The sequence below is a fragment of the Cebus imitator genome, unplaced genomic scaffold, assembly GCF_001604975.1.
Source record: "Cebus imitator isolate Cc_AM_T3 unplaced genomic scaffold, Cebus_imitator-1.0 Scaffold101, whole genome shotgun sequence".
In the NCBI taxonomy this organism is placed as follows: domain Eukaryota; kingdom Metazoa; phylum Chordata; class Mammalia; order Primates; family Cebidae; genus Cebus; species Cebus imitator.
The window spans coordinates 5935113-5945827 of NW_016107416.1; the positions used below are offsets into that span (position 1 = coordinate 5935113).

Sequence of the window (10715 nt, forward strand, 5' to 3'; positions counted from 1 at the left end):
TTCATTCATTCATTTGTTCTTTTTTTTTAGATGGAGTCTTGCTCTGTCGCCAGGCTGGAGTGCAGTGGCAACATCTCAGCTCACTGTAACCTCCCCTTCCCAGGTTCAAGCGATTCCCCTGCCTCAGCCTCCTGAGTAGCTGGGACTACAGGCACGTGCCTCCACACACAGCTAATTTTTTGTATTTTAGTAGAGATGGGGTTTCACCATGGCCAGGATGGTCTTGATCTCCTGACCTCATGATCTGCCCACCTCGGCCTCCCAAAGTGCTGGGATTACAGGCGTGAGCCATGGTGTCTAGCCGAATTTCGAGTTTTCATGTAAAACATTCAGGACTTGTTTTCCTTCTTCAATGATGTTATTGAATACAATCTATAGGAGTTGTAATTGTCTAACCAGGCTATCAAGAATAATATGCAAGTTATTTCACTTTTTGGGGGTGCAATTAGGTGCAATTATTATTTAACTGTTCAGATATGGGTTCCCAAAATCCATCAAGAATGAATGTGCTTGGTGAGTAACTCATGGCTCCCAGAAGACTACTAATTCTTAGCCAGCACCATCTCTTTGTTTTCCAAGTGCTGGAGAAATCTCTTTTTGGTCCTAGGAAAATCTTCTCTTTCCCTAGGAAAATCTCTCTCCAAGTTTGAGTAAGTTTTGCCTGTTAATTCCCTTCCTCCTAGGGTTGTGGGTTTTATTAAACAATGCGCTTGTCTCAGTGAAATGAGAACAACCTGAACAGCAACATCCATGCTGTAATTCGTGCAGTTAATGACAACCAGGTCTGTATTGCCACCTGGTCAGCGTGAGTTTGTAAGATGCATCCTCAATTCACAGATGTTAAACTGTGGGAAAAAACGTGGTTTAGCATCTGTGAAATACAGAACGTCATGGTGGCTGGGTCAATGTATAGTGGCTTTTCTTTAATTCCAAGGTTGGGATGTGGGAAAAAAAACTTGCCTTAAAAGAAATCCATACTTTTTGGTACGTTAAATCTAAGGGAGGTTATAAATCGAATGGTTGCAAGAGCCCGAGTTTAAAGTGAGAGAAAGATGTAGCAGGGGAAGAAAGAGCTGAGAAATACGGAAAGAATGGAAACAATGGGTGTAAAAGCAACGGGCAAGTTTTTTTTTTAAAGGGACAAAATCACAAGCTTATTAAAAAAGGCAATGACAATTACAGCTACAGCTGAAGAGCAAAGTAGCTCATTTTAAGATTATTTTTACATTAGATAGAAGCTTTGCAGCAGGGCTCCTCTCCATTTTAGATAGTAAAATTGGTTTAGGTATTTCAGAAGCTCTTATTGCAGATTATAATTTCATATTCAGTAGTGTGATTCATTTAGGTTAGTAACCTCCGTTACACTTAAACTGTTTTTCCTCACGACTATATTCGTAGTGGATAGCGCAGTGAATATAATTTCATGAGTCAATGTTGTTTGTTACTATTTGTAACCCTTTAATGTGCAGGGTAGATCTTTGAATATCTAACTTCCTTAAGCCTCAGTTTTTTCAATAGTCAAAGGGGGGCTAATTCAGGATTATTCAGAGTTACTCTGAAATGAAATGCAAGAATGTATATAAACCTTAAACAGTGCCTAGCACAGGGCAACGCTCATTGAACAGCAGCTTTTGTGAGATGCACCTCATTCTGAAATACGCGTGGAAACAGCACAAACGACTAGCTCTCTTAGCCCCGTTTTTTTCCTACATTCGTATGTTGCTTTGAATTGGCAAGCAGTTTTTATTTGGACCCTCAAACGCTAAAACCTTGGTCTCTTAACTGTGCTATGAGTCTAATCCTTTTCTTTGGATCGTGATGGATTTCCCGAGCTTCGGAGTGGGGCCCTGACCAGGGAGGAAGTGTCCGCTTTAAGAGCTCCTGGAGGGGAGGAAGGGGCTCCTCCGCCGGGGTGGGAGAGTGAGGGGGTGGGAGAGTGAGGGGGTGGGCGGGCAGGGGGCGGACCCGCGGCTCCTGCGTCAGAAGGGGTCCGGTTTTCGCACCTTCCCTGACGTCAAACCTCCATCAGGGTTGCAACGCCACGTTGCCTTGGATGCCTGCGTGAGTCCAGTCGCGAGTCGGGGCGAGCGTCCTGCGAGACGCGCTCCCGCCCTGCTTCTCCCTCCCGGCCGCAGGCGCCTATTTTTGGCTCCGCGGGCAGCGGGGCCGCGGCGCTCGGACGGCCTGGGGTTCGGGCGCCGCCACGGAACCGGAATCGGCACGGAGAGCGCCCGGCGCGGTCCTCGGTCTCCACCGCGGCCCGGAAGGAATCCGGGCGGCCTCCGCGGAGGTGAGTGCCGCGGCGGAGGCGGGGCGCGGCCCGGGCGACGCCCGCGGGCGGGGCCTGCTCGCCGGGCGCCCGGGGCGCCTTCTTTCTCCCGGGGGACGCCAGGACGGCTCGCCGGGCTCCCGCGGCCGCTTCGCAGTTCCTCGGCTTCCCCTCATCCCGCGTCCCTTTCTGCCCCTGCTGCGTGAGAGGGTTCGGCGGCTCCGGGCCGGGATCGAGGTGGCGGGTCGAGGGGAGGAGGTGGGGCGCGGGCTGCATTGCGCTTCGGTCGGGGCGGTGGGTCCGAGGGGTCGGCGGACGAGGCCTCGGGCCCGGGCCTGGGGAGGGGGAAGCCTGCGGGGTCGGATTGGGGGCTGGGAACCCGCGGAGTCTTGCCTGGGCACCTGTGGGGCCGAGATCCCGAGCCACCTGTCCACACACCCCCTTCCCCCAGTGCCCTGCGTTGGGTCCAGCTGGCCCCAGACCTAGGCCTTTCCCAGCCCCTGGCGATGCTAGTTTATTTGGAAACGTGTGATTTTTGTGTTAATGATCGTTTTACTACTGCCGTGCAACAGTTGTGTAAATCTGGTCTTGTTACGCCATCGTTTTTACTTGCTCCTAAGAAGGCCGTTTCCAGCTCCTGGGATGATCCCACGCTTTGATTCTGGGTAGCTCGTGGAAGAGATGCATAGCAAGATACTGGTTCTCAGGGGACCAAAACGCAACCCCCCACCCGCCAACCTAAAGGAAATAGCTAGTTTTTGTTTTTCTTTTTTACAGCAATTTGCTCTGTGTAGGGAGGGGGGAGGGACGGCGGAGACAGCCTGTGGCGATTTCATCCTGGAGAGAATCCGCTCACAGTTTGGCGGGTATCTTTCCCTTCTCTTTAATTAATACACAAACATATATACGTGTGTCACATAAGGGGCGTTTATTTGTCTGCTTTTTTCACTTAATGCATGGAAGATCTTTTCTATATCGTTTGAACCCAAAGCGTAGAAGGCCAGAAAGCAACTCGTTAGAGAGTTGATCAAGTATTACTGCAGTGGCCAGTGATTTGGATAGAGATAAGCTGAATTCAGAAACCAGTAACAACTGGTTTCTAGAAAATATTGTTTAGAAAATATGTCATAATAATTGCAGGCAGTGTTTCTTCAAACTGCATTTTTTCAGCCCGTTCGTGAATTGTGAAATTAATTTAGTGGGTCGTGACTAGCATTAAAAATTAAAAAAATTAAATAAGATCGCATAGAAAATGTCAGAATGCATTACATGTAATGAGAGTTTTGTTTTGTGAAAAATGTTTTAACTGTGCGTGTGTACCTGTGTGCGTGTGCTCGGTTGTAATTCAAAATGTATTGGTTGCTGTGTGTCGTGTTAAATAATCTTGGAAGTCACTAACCCAAGGTATTGCTATCACTCAGATGAGCAATGATGCAGTTAAACATTAGTTTTTAAAATTTGGAATAGTGATGTTGTTGATTGCAGCAAATAAGAGTCCTAATTATTTGTTTTCGCGTAGCATTAAAACAAACAGTATTCCTAAAAATACAGAGAAGTGGTGTCTAAGTCGTTAAGAGATTATAGCATAAATTGCTCAAATTGACCAATGGTCACAACTCAGTTAATGCTGGTTATTGGTGTGAGACCTGCTCAGAGGTCTCTTTTCTCTTAACCTTAGTTCCCTGATTTGCTAAATGCGAATTAATCATGGCAGCTACCTTATAAAGCTGTTTGTTATTTAGATGAGATAATGCACAGGAAGCTGTTGACAGAGCGCCTGGCTCAGATTAAGTACTAAGTATTAGCTGTTATTATTTTACTAAGACTGAATAGAGATGTCTAGGATAATGCTTGTCGCCAGAGGAAAGCCAGCATAGCGTGGATAATTGAAAAAAGTGGAAAATTGAAAATCAGTAGTGTTGTGTGGAGGAACTGACACTGAATTGATGTGGTCTTTTTTGTCATTCGGCCATTGTTTTGTCATTGCTTCTCAGTTGTTTCCCTACTGCTGGACAGAAATTTAGACTGTCTTATTCAGAAAACCAAATGCCTTTCTATTGTCTTTCCTTATTTTTTAAAAAATTAAGTTGATGTGTCTTTTGTCAGGCACTTGAAAAATCTGTTTTATGAGGATTGTGGGTTTTGTTAGTTGTTACTACAGTGCCACACTCAGTTTGAGAAATACACGACAACCCCAGAGTCATTTCAGAAATATTTTTTTACCGATGTTTACCTCTGTGGCTGGTGCAGATCTCAGGTGTGCAAGAAATATTTCTTAAAAAACAAAAACAACAACAAAATGCTGTTTTATTTTTCTTTTGAGACATTTCTGCTATGACATTTCAGTTACATTCCTCATTTCTGTGGAACTCATCTGGGTAGCTCAGAAATCTCTGTTCACTCCCCGGGATAGGTTTATGCAATTTTAAATGTCACCTAAACGAATGGAATAAGAAGGTGAACATAGTCATTTTAAAAATGGTATTATTATTTTTGGGAGAAATAAATATGCTTCGGATTCATAAAAAGGCTATGTTTGCAAATGTACTTAAGTGGGTATGACAACTGTGAAAGATTGGGGAAAAATGTTTAACATTGATCATAATTCTGCTCTTAGATTTGAAACTGCCTTCAGATTTTTGTTCTGCTTTAGAGGAACACAAATGGAAACTTAGGGGTGAATTACAATGCAGTTTATGAAAAGACATGTCTTGAGACGTTAGCTAACCTGTCCCCCAATAAAAGCAACAACACCCATACTAAAAATACCAATGAAACAAAAAAGCCCAACTTGACCTTAAACATATATACATTTATATGTTTTAAGTTAAATATTAAGATTATGTGTATATTTAAATTATCTCACTGGTTGACTTTCAGAAGTTAACTCACGAACTACCGGTTCTTGTCAGGGCTTTTATCTTACACTGACATGATGAAATACTATGCAATCATTAAACATTCTATTTTAGTTTATTTTCTTCTATTTTATAATAACATTTTATAATGGCATATAAAGGTGCTCATTATATGTGGTTCAGTGAGAGATGGTGGCTATAGAATAGAATGTACTATACGATCCCATTTTTGTAAAAATATGTTTAGGATAAAGAAGAATATAACACAGGTTAATGGTGGGTGGTAGTATTATGGCTGATTTTTATGCTCTTTATAATTGTACTATTATAAATGTTTGACTTTTGTAGTAAAAACTAATAAAATAATTTTTTAAAGAAAAATGTGTGTTTTCTTATTTTGTAAACATACATGACTGTGCTTTAAGGGATACTGACTCTTAGCTTGGAGATTTCAGGCATTAACTAATTCTCCAGTATTTTCGGAAATGGTGCAGAGTAGTTAATAGTTACATTCCTTACCCTTTGAGAAGCTCCTTTGAGTAGAAGAGAATCATTGTTCCAGAATTTTCTTAAACCGCTCTGGAGTATACCTCTTTACAAAAAAACTTCCACAGTGCCTAAAGGCACAGTCTAAATTCTTCAGTTTGCTTTTGAATACTAACAGGTCAAAATCCAATCCACTTTCCGTGGTTTATTGCCCCATGAATATGTAAAAGTATTTATTAATAAAAAATAAAATACTGAAAAAAAATTCTCAAATGCAACCTTAGATTTGCTGAATTTGTTAATTTTCTTGCATTTGTATCTTGGCTAGTTTGTTAATTGGACTATCATTTCCCAGCCTTTGAGTGAGTAAATCCTACCCATTTTTCAGTATCTGGTTAAAAAACCATACCCACAGTGGCATCCCTGGCCACTCTAGCTAAAACTGAGTTTTGCAGTTGAACTCATTAGCAATTCTCATTTTTGCTGAGGCATTTCTTAGGCATCACCTCATTCTTGATCTCTAATTTCCCAATTTCATTTTAAATTTTTTGAGGGCAAGAAAACTTGTCTCATCTTTGTCTCTATTCCTTAAAGTTTCTAGCATGGAACTCTGCACAGGGTGGGTGCTTTCTAGTTATTATTTGATTACACTGTGGTATCACTGGCTCTTTAGAATCCAAGTGTTGGAAATTTTTCTTAACCAGTGGTCCTGGATAAGGAGCAGCGCTTTGCCCACAACAATACGGAGGAATAAAAAACATGCTTCTGCTTAATAGTGTATTGATATAGATAGTTGATAAAAGACTTGACAGTATTTTTCATTAAAACTAACGTGATACCTGAGCCTCAGGAAGTTTCTCATGCAGCTAATTTTGTTTGGGTTTGACAGCATTTTTGTTCTTAACCTTACCGGAAGCACAATTGCGTCTTATATTCTTTTACAGCTACTGTTCCAGGAACCCAGAGACCTGCAGTGTTTGATGGTGGATTAGATGGGCCATCACAGTCACTGCACCAGAACTTTAGGAGGTCATGTCTGAGGTTCAGTGAGTCATAGTATGTAAAGTACTTTGTGTTCAAAAGTTAATATTTTTCTTATGTTATTGGAAACATGTCCGTTTTCAAAATATATCCAGGTATACTTATTTGGTCTGTGGTAGACACTTATGGGACCTAACTCTTTTAAAAAATGATTTTATTTTAATTTACAGATATTTGCCAGAATTAATACAGCTGATGAAATACTTGATCTTTTCTGCTTCAGGTAAATAATTTGTTACTTTGTAAAAATATCAGGTTCTAGTAGAATTCAGAGTTTGTATAAAAAGACCTATTTAGGCATCCAAGGTAATATAATCCCAGACCCTGAAAAAGTGATCTCTTTAATAGGTAAGTTTATTACTTCATAAAAAATGATGACTTATGTTATTGAGTTGACTTATAGCAGAATCACCTTGAGCATTTTATTTTATTCTATTTTATTTTACTATTATTACTATTTTTTGAGACAATGCCTCACTCTTTTCCCAGGCTGGAGTACAGTGGCTTGATCTCGGCACACTGTAGCCTCCACCTCCTGGGTTCAAATGATTCTCTTGCCTCAGCCTCCCAAGTAGCTGGGACTATAGGCATCTGCTATCACACCCAGCTAATTTTTGTATTTTTAGTAGAGACAGGATTTCACCGTGTTGGCCAGGCTGGTCTCAAACTCCTGACCTCAGGTGATCCGCTTGCCTCAGCCTCCCAAAGTGCTGGGATTACAGGCATGAGCCACTGTGCCTTGCCCCCTTGAGCATTTTAAATTTGCTTCATAATGTATGTCCTGGGTTCCCCCAACCCCTGGGATTTTGATTTGGTAAGTTTCCAATGAGGTCCTGGCATGTTAATTTTTAAAAATGCCAACACATGCTTCTGGTTCATTGCAACTCACTGTAGCACTAGAGATGACAGATGACGGGAGTGACAGGCGATAATGCCACAGGAGTTAAGGGCCATAGGATTAAAGATTTAAAAATATTTAAGTATTTAAATTTTGTGTGTATGTGATATTGGACTGATGCTTTACTTTTGTCCTTTAGTCAATGAATGTTTTAATCGTATTTTCAGTAAATTCCCCCAAAGTTTGTTATTTTAGGATTTTTCAAAGTTTAGATTTAAGCTCTAGGTTCTCTTAGCTTGAAATTTGCCTTATGTGTAAGTACAACTTAAAAAACTTTGTTTTGTTTTATTGCTGTAGGTTAATAAGTGAAGTAAATTAGTGAAAAAAATACTAAATTTTAAGTAAGTAATGTCTTATATATTTTTTGTGTCAGAGGCTGGCTTAATTGATTAATTTTCTCCATAAATGTGAGAAGTCGGAAAATCAGTATTTCTCATAATAAAAAGTAATAGGTAAGTAAATGTTACGCTAGCATTTTGGCTTAATGAAGCCTTTTTTTCCGTCATCTTACTGGTTTTAAGGCTGTGATTTTATGTTTCAGTTATTGATTTTAATGATTAAATTTTTCCCATTGGAGAAATACTCATAACACATTATAGAATGATTGCTATATATCTTCCAGCAGCTGAGAATGCTTAAACTATTTGAAATGCAAAATTATTTGCAATTCTATTTTCAGCTTAACAAAGCAGCAAATAAACTGCATTAAATTTTTTACTTAAAATCTTCATAAATTATATGTACATTGTGTCAGTTAATACATGGCTGAGCATGAAAATTACCGGGGGAATTTTGAAAATTCTGAATCCTAGGCTCACCTCAGCTCTACTAAAATTTTGGGTGTTCAGCCTGGTTTGGGAACCATGCAGTCTATAATGTTGAAGGATTATACTTTTAGGTGAGTGGAAACTGGAAAACTATTTATTTGTAGAGAAATCTCAAACACTGGTAGGAAAAAAATCCTTCATATTTATCTAGCATATATAATTGGCAGAAGAAAAATGTGTTGTGTTTCAGAGGCTAAATTAGTTGTTCCAATTTTTAGCAACTGTGTTGCATAAATTATTAAAAAATCTGCTTCTCTGTGAGCTGAGCAGAAAATGCCATGTGGTGTCTTTACTCTCATGGTGACAGAGAATGAGACGTCGTTAGATAATCTGGGATTTTATGTGGAAACATGATGGGGAAATTAATGAGCTGCATTAGAGTATAGTAAATATACCATAACAATATCTTAGAAGTAATTGATCTTCGCAAATTGGTTATTGTAGTCTTTGTTACTGAATCAATATCTAATATCTCTAATAAGTGATTAGAAAAACTAATCTAAAAAACTAAATATTTAGTCATCTAGTCTTCAAATATTGGCAACGAACTGTTCTTTCCTAAGATGTGTAGTTCTTGTTTCTGCTTCAGGCTCACTTATTTATTCAACGTCTCATGGCGGCCTTGTATATTTTCCTAATTATTAGACGTAGGAGCGGATAGGACCCAAGAGTGAATTTCTGTTTTCTGTTAATTATCATAGCCATTTTCCTCATAAGAGTAAGGAATTATCATGATTTTGGACATTTTTCTTTTTTTCAGTTTGAGTATTAGAAGACAGTAGCCATCTGACTTCAGTTATTTATTCAAGATGCAGAAAAGACAAGGATATTGCAGTTATTGCCGTGTGCCATATAATAACCTGGAACAGGTGAGAGGTTTCTATTAATATGATAATATCTCAGAGGACCTAGTTGTGACTTTCTCTGACATTTTATTAAATTTGCTTATTCATTGAACAGATCATATTGGGAATCTGTTAGCTGGCAGATACTGTGTAAAGTTCTAGGGATATGACCATGAACAAAACAAGCCTCTTTTCTCTTGAAGCTTATATTCTAGTGTAGTAAGAGAGAAGATAAATAATATGTAAATTTAGTACATAATGTATGAGATTATGATCAATGTTATGAGGAAAACAAAATAGGGAAGGGGTAGGGTAGCCAGGTAAGGCGTTTTTAAGGAAGTGACATTGAGTGGAGATTTGGAGTTCACGTTTCAGGTTTGCATTTATCTGGGGAAAGAGTTTCTAGGTAGAAGGGAGGAGACACAGACCCTGAGGTTGCTGAGTGGTTGGCACACTAACGAACAGCCAGGAGGCTGGTGGCTGCATGGATATTGGAAGGTAGGTGGTAAGTAATAGGCAAAGAATTCTGTATTTTAGATTCAGGGGGTATATAGGCTTGTTGGTTACATGAGTATATTGCAGACTGGTCGGTTTTAGGCTTCTAGTGTATCCATTACCCAAATCAGAGAAGTCGATTCTTTAAGACATTGTAGGCTTAGGTAAGGACTTTGAATTTTATTTCAAGTGAGGTGGGAGAGCATTTCAAAATTCTGACCATAGGGGTGAAATCATCTACTTTGTGTTTTTAAAGGTTCATTCTGGCTGCTGAGGGAAACACAGTTGGTATAGAGATTTAAAAATTCTGTTATTGTGATATAACTCATACACCATAAATTTGACCCTTTAAAGTGTGTAATTCAGTGATGTTTTAGTATGTTCACAAAGTGGTAAAACTGCTGTCTAATTCCAGAACATTTTCATCACCCTAAAAGGAAACTTTGCACCCATTGAGCAGTAACTCACTCCTCCCTTCTGTCACCAGCTCCTGGCAACCACTAATCTATTCCTATCTGTATAGATTTGCTTATTCTGAATATTATGTGTAAATAGAATCAAACATTGTGTGGCCTTTTGTGTCAGGCTGCTTTAATTTAGTGTAATATTGTCACTGTTCATCCATGCTGTAACATGCATTACTACCTCATTCCTTTTTATGACTGACAATGTTCTGTTATATGGATATATCACATTTTGTTTCTTCATTGAGCAATTTATGCATATTTGGATTGTTTTCACTTTTTGACTTATGAATAGTGCTGCTATGAACAGATGTGTACAAGTTTTTTTGTATGGACATATGCTTTCACTTTTCTTAGGTTTACATGTAGAGTGGAATTTTTGGGTCATGTGGTAACTGTGTTTAAATTTTTTGAGAGGGTGCCTCACCGTTTGTTAAAGTGGCTGTACCTTGCCACCAGCAATGTATTGAGTTCCAGTTTCTCCACATTCTTGCCAGCACTTGTTGTTGTCTGTTTTTTTTTTTTTTTTTTT

At 39.5% G+C, this 10715-nt stretch overlaps 2 protein-coding genes across 8 annotated transcripts in view; one reads left to right on the forward strand and one right to left on the reverse strand.

Moving 5' to 3' along the window:
- Positions 1-2545, reverse strand: part of LOC119472440 (40S ribosomal protein S6-like) — a 9870-nt gene extending 7325 nt beyond the window's left edge. The window contains exon 1 of the mRNA XM_037741505.1: positions 2021-2545. Coding sequence (XP_037597433.1) covers positions 2021-2545 — 525 coding nt within the window. The remainder of the gene's footprint in view (positions 1-2020) is intronic.
- ZDBF2 (zinc finger DBF-type containing 2) overlaps positions 2018-10715 on the forward strand; it is a 42572-nt gene continuing 33874 nt past the window's right edge. For 4 of the 7 annotated variants that reach the window (XM_017536890.2, XM_037741490.1, XM_037741491.1 and 1 more), the window contains exons 1-2: positions 7934-8004; positions 9140-9248. In XM_017536890.2, coding sequence (XP_017392379.1) covers positions 9189-9248 — 60 coding nt within the window. In that variant the 5' untranslated portion in view covers positions 7934-8004; positions 9140-9188. Of the gene's footprint in view, positions 2291-6824; positions 6878-7832; positions 7894-7933; positions 8005-9139; positions 9249-10715 lie in introns of those variants that run through there. The other 3 variants (XM_037741489.1, XM_017536891.2, XM_017536892.2) reach the window with 3 other exon arrangements.